The following is a 14,486-nucleotide window of genomic DNA, read 5'->3' as shown; positions in this document are numbered from 1 at the left end:
TAATGCATCAGTATAGAATGGGAAGTCTGCCTTCAGGATCAGATGTTTGCATCAGACATATGCACAGCTTTGTGCCAATGCAAAATTCTGACAATCGGGTAGAAGTCTGTACATCAGACATGCACAGCTTAGTGCTTGATGCAAAATTCTAACCATAGGGTAGAATTCTGTACATCACACATGCACAGCTTAGTGCTTGATGGAAAATTCTAACCATAGGGTATAATTATGTACATTGGACATGCACAGCTTAGTGCTTGATGCAAAATTCTGCCCTAGGGTAGAATTTGTATATAGGACATATGCAGAGCTTAGTGCCAATGCAAAATTCTGACCCTAGGGTAGAATTCTGTACATCAGACATATGCACAGCTTAGTGCCAGTGCAAAATTCTGACCCTAGGGTATTCTGTACATTAGACACAAGCCTTGAATATATTGCAAAATTCTGGAATTTTCCTATTATACACTAATGCATAGGAAGGATTCTATTATTCACAAAGAATCAAAAATAATTTGGTCCTGAAATATACTAATAAGTTCAACCATCTAATGGATAAGAAATGCACTTTGGAATTTTCATTACCAATTTCTGACTAATATTTTCTTTTTTTAATTCCCCTCCTTCACTGAAATTTTTCTTTCAAACAAACAAGTTTCATTTATAATTGCAGAATTATCTATTTATGCATTTTTTGGGTCAAGAAAGTCGTTTCCTTACAACAATTACATAATCTCAAAATGATGTTATACTAACAGATGACAGTGATTCTGAGACAAAATCTGCAGAAAACAACATAAGCCCCAAACTCTTCCACTGCCGATGCATGGTTTTTATTGAAATGAAATGCAATCTATAAATTCGATTGGTATTGGCAATTTTGGAAATAATGCTAAACCAAAATAGGAATAAAGAATACTGACCCTGGTATACGGAATATTGTGGTTAATTTGGGTTAATGCTGTGCAGCAAACAAGGAATTAACCAAAACTATCTTTAATGTAACTGTGCAAGATGTAACTAGCCTATAACTTCTCAAAGTAAACCAGTAGACCAGAGAGAGAGAGAGAGAGAGATCAAAACTAGTTTAAAGTCCAAGAATTAAGTGACATGTGTAATTTTATCTGGCTCCAAAAGGGAAAAGATCTTTGAATATTGTTACCTGATCTGTCAATTACATGTCCAACTGTCTTAACAGCCAGGTATGACACCTGTGCAAGCCCCATTTTCTCAAAAGTTTCTAATCAAGAATGTCATGCCTCAGCTCGAACTCCAAAACCAAATAGGATGCACCTATGTCTTGACAATTTTGGCTGCCTATCAGAGTGACTAAAGTGAAGAAAAATCTGGTTTTATTCTAATTAAACTTAATGACAATCAAAGTGTTGGGACATTAAGCTTCAATGTACTCAACATATTTAGTAAATACCATGTCAGTATGTATGTATGTGTGTGTGTATGTGTGTGTGTGCGTGCGTGCGTGCATGTGTGCGTGCATGCGTATGTATGTATGTATGTATGTATGTATGTATGTATGTATGTATGTATGTATACACCTGTCCAATTATACGGTCTACCCTATATCTCTTACAAGTGTTTCAAATTTACCTTAGTGCTTCATTTTCCACCATGTACTCCTGTAACATTTCATAAAGACCCATGTCATCTTTAGTGCCATTTTGTTTCTCTGGAAATAAAAGATACCTGTGACTGAATTTAGTTTAGCATTTAACAACATAGCAATACAAGCAGGTTATTTAGTACTGGGAGTAAAGTGTCTTGCCCATGAACACACTACAGTAGCCAATCCAGGCTGATGCAGAGATTATGTCAGGATTATATCTACTGGGGAGGGAGAAATCTCCCCCACCCACAACCCTTCACAAAAAGAAAGCATGAAGTAGACAATAAGATGAGACAAGGGAATAGACATAGTTCAATATTTACCTAACACTTTAATATCCATCTCTTTTTCTTCTTACTACACCCTGTTAGGGCTCTGATGAATTAAAATCCTCAATCCCTGTAGTTGTGTAAATAATAATATGATGATTGTTTCTGAGCTTAATCTGTTCCTTATCTGTGTATGAATATTGTTCTGTGCTAAGAATCCCCTTTCACAGTCTGTTGTCTGGTGGGGTATATGACTACTCAAGTCCAGTGGCAATTGGTGAGTGTCAAAACAATAGGTATGGATACACTGGGAACTGTAACTGCAGACCCTCCCACACATTACTCAGGGCATAGGGTTGGTTTAACTGAACTGAAGCAATATGGTAAATAGAATTCAGTCATATGCAGACAGGAATGATGTGATGCTTTGAAGCCAATCTACAGGCCAGTCACCAGGAGCATCTCTAATGCTAAGTACTGACACCACACTGATCACTGACAGAGAAAAGATACCTCAAAGATGAGTAAACACTTCAACAACATACCCAGTCAACAATCATCTATCAGCAAGGAGGTAAATGACTGATTGGTCCAATTGAATATCAACATAACTCTTGGTGATACTCCAGTACTGACTGTAACTGAGAAAGCAATTAACTTGCTGTCCAATGGCAATGCACCTGGAGCAGATGCTATACATCCGAAGATAAGAAATCCAGAGGCTCACACATGGCATCCAACTGACTGAACTCTTCTGGTTAATGTGGACTATGGGAATTGTACCCCTGGAGTACAAGGATACATCCATCCTCCACTTGTACCAGCTGAAAGGCAACAGACAATCCTGTGACAGTCATTAGGGCATCTCCTTGCTATTAGCAGCCTGCAAAATACCCACCAGACTTCTGCTGAATTGCCTTGTGCATCACATCATTCAAGGGCTACTATCTGAGAGTCAGAATGGCTTTTGGAAAGGACATAGGACTTCAAACATGGTGTTTGTAGCTCGTCAAATCCAGGAGAAATGCCAGGAACATAACTCCAACCTGTCCACAATATTCATCAATCTGACAAAAGCTTTTGACACAATCAGCCATGGAGTCCCTTGGAAGAGCATGGAAAAATTTGGCTGCTCATAGAAATTCATGAAGATGGTTTGGCAATTCCATAACGGCATGCCCACATGTGTCATGGACAATGGCAAGTCATCTGAACCATTCAAAGTCACCACTGGAGTCAAGCAAGGCTGTGTGTCGGCCTCATCTCTCTTCAATATATGTTCTCTGTCATGCTTACTGAAGCCTTTGGTGACTATGACACTAAGATTAACATCATATAATAATAATAATAATAATAATAATGCTTTATTTATAGAGGGTGACTCATTAGTCAAGGACTATTCTCCCTTGAGGCCCTCTTATGCACATTATATGAAGATAGCAATAATTAGCGTTTATTTTAACATGTTTAGTATTAAAATACTAAATTCCATTATCTATTAGAAACACATACATGCTCATGATATCTCTTCTTAAATACTCTAATATTTTCAGCAGATTTTATATGTAGTGGAAGCTTATTCCACAGAACTGTACCAGAGTATTAAAAACTCTTTTTAAGTTGCTCTGTTCTTGGTTTTGGTGCTAGAAGGTTTCCATGTGATATTGATTTCAACTGGTCTTGTGTTGAAAGAGGCCTGAATAAGTCCTGAAGATACTCTGGTGCAGTTCCATGTAGACATTTATATAAAAGAACTGTCTTGTGAAAATCTATCCTGTCATATATTGTGAACCATTTGAGTTCTGTAAATAATGCTTTTGAGGGATGATCAACAGATGCATCTCAAATTACACATGCTGCTCGTTTCTGAAGTTTATAAATCCTGTCAAGCTCAGATTTAGCACAGTTTCCCCATACATTAGAACAATAATCCATTGTTGGAAGAATATACGACTTGTAGTATAGATTGCGAGTTTCCATAGGTAAATATTTCTTGATTCTGCTGAGAAGGGCAATTTTGGATGACAGTGTTTTACAAAGCTTATCAATATGGTCATTCCATAATAAATTATTATCTATGGACACACCTACAAGCCTTTCATGTTTGACATTTTCTAATAGATGATTATTTATTGCAAGAGATAGTTCTGAGTTCCCTGACTTGTGTAGCTTTTGTGATGTCCCCAAAATCATACATTTTGTTTTACCTTCATTAATTACCATGCTATTTTGTTGTGCCCAGTTTTGGACTCTAATAAGGTCTGAGTTTAATCTTGTTTGGACAACTTCATTATCAGAACTAGATGTATACAAGATTGCATCATCTGCAAACAAATCTGTACTTGTGGATTCATTATTTAATGGTAAATCATTGGTATAGATAAGGAAGAGGAGAGGGCCTAAAACTGAGCCTTGAGGGACCCTTGAATGAATTGTGCGAGTCTGAGAGCTAATATTGCCAATGCTTACTTGTTGAGATCTTTGGTTTAGGCATGGTCTAAACCAGTTTAAAGAAGGATTGTCAAACCTGTAACAGATCAACTTTTGCAGCAGAATTTCATGATCAACAAGATCAAAGGCTTTCTTGAAGTCAAGAAAACAATCCCAGTCATATGTCCATTATCCATTTCCTTCAGCCAAAGATCAATTAATTTGGTAAGTTCTGTTTGGCATGAGTGGTACTTTCTAAATCCTGATTGTGCTTTATAAAATAGAGAGTATGTTTCCAAAAATTTGAAGACCTGAATGGCTACATGCTTTTCAAACAGTTTTGAAGTGACTGCTCATGACCTCCTATTTGCTGATGACTGTTCCCTTCATGATAAATCTGAGTCTGACATGCAACCAAGTATTGACCACTGCGCTTCAGAGTAAGGACCACTGCGCTTCAGAGTATGGACCACTGCACTTCAGCTTGTGACAATTTCGCTATCATCAAGAAGACAGAGGTGATGCACCCACCTGAACCTGGAAAGCCTTGCATAGAGCCTACCATTATAGCAAATGACCAAAACCTCCAAGTAATGGACAAATTTATCTATCTTGGCATTACATTCTTATGTCCAGTCCACATCATGCAAATATATGGGAGCAGAGAAGCATCAGTCTACAGACAAAATTTAGGGTCTACAAAGCCACTGTGTTGCCAACCTGCTGTATGCTTACAAAACCTGGACAGTGCACAGACACCAAGAAGCTGAAAAGTTTTCACATGGTCTGCCTAATAAAACTAATGAGGATAAGATGGCAGGACAGGGTCCAGACACTTGGGTTCTCATATAGTCCTGTTTAAGAAGGGTTGTTACCTCCCTTGCACGAGTTATCGTTATTTGTTAAATCTACTTCCGGTGAGCAAAAAATCAGGTGAAATGACGTCTAACAAAGGAATCGCTGACTCGTGCTCTTTTGACAAGCTATCAGTTCATGAATTGAAAGTTTATTTAAGAGATAGAGGTGCACACGTGTCAGGGAATAAACATGAATTGATCAAGCATGCTCAAGGACTTGTCAATTTAGGCACGCGTATGCTACATGAAATACAAATAGACGACAATGAGAATGACAACAAACGTCATGCAGAAATATTTTGTATGCCTCTCGGAATGCCATATGCTTTCAGTTTCACTTAAAATTTAATATTCTAGTATGGATATGTATTTATCTGAATGTATATCAATATTTTCCATGCTTATTTTTTTGTACATGTTTGCAGGTTTAATTTGCTGCAGAAAAAAAAGGTTATGTATGTTTTGAATGTTATTTGTTTTGGGCAGTTGCTGACCAGTGGTAAAGGTAATTGCTTTTGGATCAGAAGATCCTTGTTTCCAGTTCCAGTTGACAAGTTTTGCTAGATGAGATTGACTGTCAACTACCATAATCCCCCAGCACTCTCATATACTGTACATTGAGTTTGTGACATATGGTGACCTAGTGGCTTAGGTCCTTGCCTCTGGATCGGAAGGTCAGAGTTCAAATCCTGTTGTGACATAAATTTGTCTCAGATTTAAGCTAACTGGCTATAAATGGCTGAAATACTGTCCATTGGCCATAAAACCCAAGTTGTACAACCATCTGTTTCATTTACAGCAATCTTTAGACATAACCGGTTGTCAGTTTCTGACATACTATCAATAGGCCAAAAACGCAACTTGTCCATCCTCACAAATAGTTAAGTAAATGAACGAAACAGAAAGAAAGGAAACAACATATTCTGACCAAGAAGATATTTATTAACCTGAAATATATTATCAGCATGTATTTACTCCTTTTATTACTCATTGTATTATAAAACAATGACTTATGTGATAAGTTGCATAGAACAACCTGGTGCATAACTGTCCTTCAGAATATGGAAGCTACAAAGTGTACTGAATAAACTCATTGTTATAAGCATGAAAGTAAAAGCACCAAAATCTGGCAATCATTTGAAAAATAACCACATAATACTATTTCACTGCTTTTAATATCTGAATATTTAGTAACTGATGCAATACAATTATTCTGTTGTTAGCACATTTCCCTCTGTAATTGCTGCATACACAACAATAATGTCTGTAAGAACTACAAACTGTAGCGATTTTTCTCTCAGATACATCAGGTTTTGCATCTGCCATTTTTGCTCCCCAAAATTTTGTGAACAGGTCAATTTTATCTTTATTTATGAAAAGCATGCAAGGGGAGGTAATAAATCAGGGGAGGTAACAACCCTTATTGAACAGGGCTATAGGCAGGCAGGCTATTTAATTACCACCAAAATCTGACCTCTATGGAAACAGCCAAGTGACTTTTTGTAAATAGCCCAATGATCTGCATGTCAAAATCTTGCCAGAATTGCCACAAAAACAACAATTTATATCTTTTTCTTAATCATTTTTGCTTTACAGAAAGGATTTGCAAACCTTCTGTAAAATTATAAAAGCCAAATACCAAAAATGAATAAATTTTATTATGATTATATTTTGGGGCAATATAAAATATATTTTCAAAACAGTCTTGTGTATATATTTAATACATGTGTGTTTAGGTGTCATTTATATGACAAGAAGTGCAATACTTAATAGCCACATTCATAGCCCAGAAATTAATTAACCGAGGAAGTTTGGTTAACTGGACAACTGATAATAGTTAATTTCAGACTTTGATCATGAAAAGATGATATGTGTATTACACATACTCCACCTGACTTGGAATAACATTTAACAGCCCAAATTAAAACCAATCAATGAACAGCAGAAGTTTGATAACTGATTGATAAAAACTGAATTAAATTTTTTGTTGAAGTGACTAATAATGTTGGGAAACTCATGATTACAAGACTAATCCCTCTGTCTCTTGGTCTAGGTTCTGATGAGACCCCAAGATCTGAAATTGTCAACAATTTTCAGGGAGTTGTGGCTAGGCCTGGTGATCAGTCTGATCTTACTTAGAATTCATCCCTCATGCTCTCCTATACATATACAAAGGTTTTTTCAAAACAGCTTTCAAATGTTTTGGACTTCATCATTATTTAATGACGTTTTAGTAACTAACAAGATATAAATTGGCATTTCAATAATTATTTTTACCTATTAGCAATTATCTGAATCACGTTAACATTAATGAATCACATTAACTGAATACTTGTTACTGTCCTCATTTTAGGTCATATGACACATTGTACCTGTTGTGATGATCATAAAAGGTAAATTTTGTCTCACACTAAGCAGGGATAGTAATGTAAGTGAGCTATTAGAATCTGCAAGCTTCCACAGTCTGACTGACAGGTAGATAGAGTGAAAAGGAAAAGAATTTTATTTTGGCACTCACCTTTATCCTGCATTAGCTTGACATAATTCTCATCATTTTGCCTTGCCAATTGGCCCTTTGGTTTGGCAGGAAAATCCAGCTGAAAAATATAAGTTCCAAAGTGTAGATATCTATAAATGTGTTTTGGGATTGTAATAATTTGCATTTAGCATCCATTGTTCTGGTTAGCTGGGCTAGAATTTAACCTTTTCTGCTATTGGCATTTCTTTGAAAGTGTAGAGTGGTAAATAAACTCAACCTGCAAAATTTTACTAATTTTGAAAACTTTCTGTTTCACCTAAAGTATCATATCTGAACTGTAATCTTAACTTTTTTAATAAAAAAGATTGTTTATGACTAAAATCTCAAACTGAATATGCCTATGTTCATATCTTCTGACCTTGAATGGTTATTAGAAATAATTAAGCATTTTAGGGAATGGCAGTTTTGGCAATGTTTGTATAGTACATGTATTAGGGAACAACAATTTTATTTTCAGGTGGTGATTAAACATCAAACGTGACACAAATAGTTGATACTGGTTATCTAAGAAAAAAAGTCTTAAGATTTTTTATGTTATATATATTATGCATCTGTTTTTGCTTAAGCATGTACAAAAAAGAATTTTACAAGTGATATGCAGTACATCACTTGTAAAATTAGCACCTGCAAAAAGAAGCAAGGACTTTAAAATTTCAACTCACATTTTCTGCAATTCACATTTTGGGAATATAAATTTGAGCATTAAAGCCCTTCTTCCTTACTGCCTTATAATAAATGTAAGTTTTGAAAAATGAAAAAAAAATTACTGTATATACACCAAGACTTGTATGCACATAAAAAAGAAAGCTTTCATTTTCCCAACAGTTATAAACACAATAATTTAGAGCTGTAATGGTCACGATTACCAAATGTTACAGAGCAGTGACTGGCTCTTGTTCAGCTACCATATCAATAAACTGTTATACACTACTATCGCTGCTTTCAAATTATTATTTTTGTTACGTATTTTCTGATTTATGCAGTATGTAATTTGTCTGGGCAGTATTTATTCAAGAGAACATCTTCATGTATGATTTGTAACTTACAATATAATATCTGTGGGATTCTGTAGAAAGCTTGCTGAAAATTGTCTTTCCTATTACTGAGAGACTTTAACAGTCAATAATAATCTACTGACATAAAGTAGATATGTCATACATAAATATATAAATGACGAATTCTAGTTTATGCAACTATTTCAGAGGTCATATACTAATAAGTGAAGGTGGAATACATGTGTGTCGTTATGATCTGTGAATAAATTTGACAAAATGTTTTGAAGGTTTGCACTGTATCAATAATTGTGTGTTAATTTCATCAGATTATGTAGTACTGATGGATAATAATATCTAAAATTCAAGTTGCTGCAGCAATGTGAAGAGAACACAATGTCTCAGAGCTGTATATTTTTGACATTCTAACTGAAAGTGTTCAACTGTTTCTACTTGTTTGCATGCACACTACCTATTTATTGAAATGTGATTTAAGAAAAAACCAATATGTAAGCTACCACATTTGGATCCCAGTCAACGAATGATGAAATTGGTCTTCCTAAATCACTAATATAATATGAAAAAAGAATTTATTTCCCAAGAATACAAAGTGAAATTTTAAAAGGAACATACAGTGCTGTGATCACAAGTCCAAAAGTCAAGTCTGTTCTCAATGAATTCCAGTCTTGAATACGCTGATGTATTAACAGTCTTGAATAGAATTGATGTACTAAAAGTCCTAATATATCACAATATAAACCAGAATATATCTGAATGAATTCTAAAATCGTGTTTAGTCCAAACAGTCAATGAGCACTCTGTAATTCCAATGAATAGTTTAAATAAATGATTCCTTTCAAATTATATCTAGACACAGTTAGACTAATATCAAAATAGGAATGAATAATTTTGTTTATAAAACCTTAAATAAAAACCTAAGACACAACAAGGTGACCAGGTTGTGGGTCATAAGTTCGATTCCAGAACTTTCGAAGGTCAAAAGTACATATCAACATGTTTGCAGATATTACCTTAAAATACAACCCACAATAATGGCCAAAAGTAAGCCATCTAAACATTTGTTTACAAATGACCATTAACTTAAACTATAATCATGGAAACAAGTTAAAGCACAGAATTTATATATGTATAACAACCAAAATTTATCTTTTGTTGAGAGATATTGGCACAAATGGAAAAAGGTAAACCAAATATTAAAGGCATGCAAATTAATAACATAATATTTGCCCTCTTAATAAGCAGATGATACCTTTTTCACCCTGGATGGGAATAGTAAAATTCTTAAAGCCAGCCATTCATCTTTTATTTCACTAAATTTTCTCACAATCTGATTAAAATCAGATCTCCACTGTAATACATGAAGATCTGACAGGAGTCATGCTCTGGTAACCTATGTTATTACCATAATTGCTAATTTAATCAACCAATCAGATGGAATCTTATATTTTCACATTTGATGAAAGAGCAGTATAGATGAAGAGCATCAATGTGTACTGAACAATTTGATTCACTTTCAGGATTTGAAAAGCTGTATTTCCATTGGCTATTTCAAAGATCACCAGAACATGACCCTTAAGGGGTCGTCATCAAATCTTCACATAGGACAGCAAAGATCTGATTTTAATCATACTGAATTTTCTCATAGTATCCATAATGACAACAATAAGGTTATCTGGCTTTGAAGAAAAGTTGTAAGTGAGGATAGATTATGTCAGAGTTATTAAATAATTTGGGAATACAGAGTTTACATTACTATGTGTAAACTTTATAACAATGCTTAAAAAAATGAAAGAAATAACTTATGGAAAGAAAAAAAAATGAAGTAAAAAAATTATTAAATCATAGGTCAAAAAGATCTCTTATGCCATTTCACAGACTCACGGTTTTGACATGTTTAGCATTATCTAAAATAAACCACCTATTTCTATCTTCTCCATTGCCCAAAAATATTCTATTCAAAACTGCAAATGTATTTTAAACATTTTGTGTGGAATAATTCAGTTAATAAAATCAGGAGACAAAATAGCTATTAATGGTTACAATGTGGCAGGTCTGAAAATGGTAAATGTATCTGCATTTGTGGAAGCATTAAAGATTACTTGGCTTAGAAGACCTAGAACTACATCAACAAAATAGAAGCACATCTTAGAGAAAACTTGCAAAAAATATCACTAACTTACAATTGCCTGGAGAAGACTATCTACGGAAAAAAGTTAGGTTACATAATATTTTTTGGAGTGATTACTTAATGCATGGATCAATTTTGAAAATACTTGTTTTGTCTGACACACCTGCTGATTTTTTTTAGATTGTCTCAAATGTCACAGTTACAATATTAGAGTAGATATGATAAATCTGGATTAGCCTACATCTTCATGAAAATGGATGAGATTGGATGTGTGTTTCTCAAAGTCTGATTGATTAGAGCAGATATGTTTCATATGCAATAATGGACTTGACTCGAACTGGAAGGGGTGACTGGCATCAGAATATAAGAAAAATTGTTTATCTGTACATTTTTAGTATAGATCCAATTATATTTTATTAGTTTTGGGTAATACTGTTACATTACTTTTTTGTTAGAGTATGGCATTGTAAGCATAATAGTCTTGTGATAACTGTTTCAATAATGATGAAATCTGTTTAATTCCAATTTTGTTCTGGTCCCAACGATAACAATGTTATTTATAAACATCAAATAAATGAAAGGTTAATAGCATGCTGAATTTAGTAAATTCCATCCTAAATTGCCCAATAAGATATTGGTATAAGATGGGAACACTCTGGTCCCTTATGGTTGTACAAAATGTGCAAATGGTCAAATAACTCCTATGGATGCCTATCGAATCTCAAAATCCAAAAGATCAGCTCAGATCACAACAGAAATAGATCATTAATTTACATGTAGTCTCTACTAGACAAATGGGAAAACCCAGTTATATGTGTCTCTATAACCATTGTTAATTTACATGTAGTCCATACTAGACAAATGGGCAAACCCAGTTATATGTATCTCTATAACCCAGTTATATGTATCTCTATAACGCAGTTATCTGTATCTCTATAACCCAGTAATATGTATCTCTATAACCCAGTTATATGTATCTCTATAATGCAGTTATATGTATCTCTATAACCCAGTTATATGTATCTCTATAACCCAGTAATATGTATCTCTATAACCCAGTTATATGTATCTCTATAACCCAGTAATATGTATCTCTATAACCCAGTAATATGTATCTCTATAACCCAATTATATGTATCTCTATAACCCAGTTATATGTATCTCTATAACCCAGTTATATGTATCTCTATAACCCAGTTATCTGTATCTCTATAACCCAGTTATCTGTATCTCTATAACCCAGTTATCTGTATCTCTATAACCATTGTTAATTTACATGTAGTCCATACTAGACAAATGGGCAAAGCCAGTTATATGTATTTCTATAACCATTGTTAATTTACATGTAGTCCATACTAGACAAATGGGCAAACCCAGTAATATGTATCTCTATAACCCAGTTATATGTATCTCTATAGCAAAGTTATATGTATTTCTATAACCCAGTAATATGTATCTCTATAACTCAGTTATATGTATCTCTATAACGCAGTTATCTGTATCTCTATAACCCAGTAATATGTATCTCTATAACTCAGTTATATGTATCTCTATAACCCAGTTATATGTATCTCTATAACCCAGTTATATGTATCTCTATAACGCAGTTATATGTATCTCTATAACCCAGTAATATGTATCTCTATAACTCAGTTATATGTATCTCTATAACCCAGTTATCTGTATCTCTATAACCCAGTTATCTGTATCTCTATAACCCAGTTATATGTATCTCTATAACCCAGTTATATGTATCTCTATAACCCAGTTATATGTATCTCTATAACGCAGTTATCTGTATCTCTATAACCCAGTTATATGTATCTCTATAACCCAGTTATCTGTATCTCTATAACCCAGTTATATGTATCTCTATAACCCAGTTATATGTATCTCTATAACCCAGTTATCTGTATCTCTATAACCCAGTTATATGCATCTCTATAACCCAGTAATATGTATCTCTATAACCCAGTTATATGTATCTCTATAACCCAGTAATATGTATCTCTATAACCCAGTTATATGTATCTCTATAACGCAGTTATATGTATCTCTATAACCCAGTTATATGTATCTCTATAACCCAGTAATATGTATCTCTATAACCCAGTTATATGTATCTCTATAACGCAGTTATCTGTATCTCTATAACCCAGTTATATGTATCTCTATAACCCAGTTATATGTATCTCTATAACCCAGTTATATGTATCTCTATAACGCAGTTATCTGTATCTCTATAACCCAGTTATATGTATCTCTATAACGCAGTTATCTGTATCTCTATAACCCAGTTATCTGTATCTCTATAACCCAGTTATATGTATCTCCATAACCCAGTTATATGTATCTCTATAACCCAGTAATATGTATCTCTATAACCCAGTTATATGTATCTCTATAACCCAGTAATATGTATCTCTATAACCCAGTTATATGTATCTCTATAACGCAGTTATATGTATCTCTATAACCCAGTTATATGTATCTCTATAACCCAGTAATATGTATCTCTATAACCCAGTTATATGTATCTCTATAACCCAGTAATATGTATCTCTATAACCCAGTTATATGTATCTCTATAACCCAGTTATATGTATCTCTATAACCCAGTTATCTGTATCTCTATAACCCAGTAATATGTATCTCAGTCAATAACCATGGCTCTGATGCATAAACATTTTGATTTGTGATGTCATGTTTAACCATATATCATACGCCATCTTTAAATTGATCAGAGGCAGCCTAGAACCTGACAACAACATAGCTAATGTGTCAACTTTAAATTGAATTTTAAAGGAAATAAATTAATTTACGATTTTTCAATGTTCAATCCAAGGTGAAAAAAATCCTTTTACAGCAATGAAACAAAATATCTGACAGCAATGTTTTTTTAAAGAATAAAATTATTCCTCTTTTACAAGAAAAGTAAATAAATCTAAGAAATTCTTTATAAACAAATATGGCAGAAGGGAGGTAACAGACTTGTTCCATTTGTGAGAGTGAGATATGAATAGTCAAATTAATATGGTTAAATATAGCCAATCACTTATGCTGTCTCCAACTATAACATTCATTTTTTGCAATCAACACGGCAAACTGGTCTTACATACTTGCTGTCTCTAACTATAACATTCTTTTTTTTTACAACCAACATGGCAAACTGGTCTTACATACCTGCTGTCTGAGATAGTGGTTCTCATTCTTTAACACTTTTATCTCTCGCTTCAAGCTGAGGATCAATTTTTCTCGGGGATCCTGAGAAAGACAGAGAGAAAAAATAAAAGTTTACTTTTGTCTCAGATAAGAATTTCCATGTTAATTTTGCATTTTAACCAGTATACAGGAAGAGGAAAAATTCAATTTAAAATGAAAATGACCATGCCAATTAAGTGAAACAATCCTTTTTATATGTAATTACCATACAACATAAATATCACTCAGATCGTCTCCATACTCATTTATATGTTTGATAAAATCATAGTCAAGTTTATAAATATTTGCAGAATTGAGAAAAACATTTTAGTAGAGAATAATATCAATTTACTGCTGCATATTCCAATTTTACTTGGCAACAATATTAATCAACTGTATCAGCAAGGTCTTCACAGCACTAAAAC

At 33.8% G+C, this 14,486-nt stretch overlaps 1 protein-coding gene across 1 annotated transcript in view; it reads right to left on the bottom strand.

The window, feature by feature from the left end:
• LOC149775071 (uncharacterized) overlaps nucleotides 1-14,486 on the bottom strand; it is a 95,083-nt gene that overhangs the window by 32,896 nt on the left and 47,701 nt on the right. Inside the window, exons 6-8 of the mRNA XM_089944335.1 lie at nucleotides 14,044-14,124; nucleotides 7,699-7,777; nucleotides 1,609-1,687 (exon numbers count right to left, since the gene is read on the bottom strand). Of these exons, the coding sequence (XP_089800461.1) occupies nucleotides 1,609-1,687; nucleotides 7,699-7,777; nucleotides 14,044-14,124 (239 nt within the window). The remainder of the gene's footprint in view (nucleotides 1-1,608; nucleotides 1,688-7,698; nucleotides 7,778-14,043; nucleotides 14,125-14,486) is intronic.

Source organism: Sinohyriopsis cumingii, chromosome 19, assembly GCF_028554795.1.
Source record: "Sinohyriopsis cumingii isolate HCF-2022 chromosome 19, ASM2855479v2, whole genome shotgun sequence".
Lineage (NCBI taxonomy): Eukaryota > Metazoa > Mollusca > Bivalvia > Unionida > Unionidae > Sinohyriopsis > Sinohyriopsis cumingii.
Note: the sequence above shows the minus strand (reverse complement) of the source record. Positions and strands in the feature narration are given on the sequence as shown.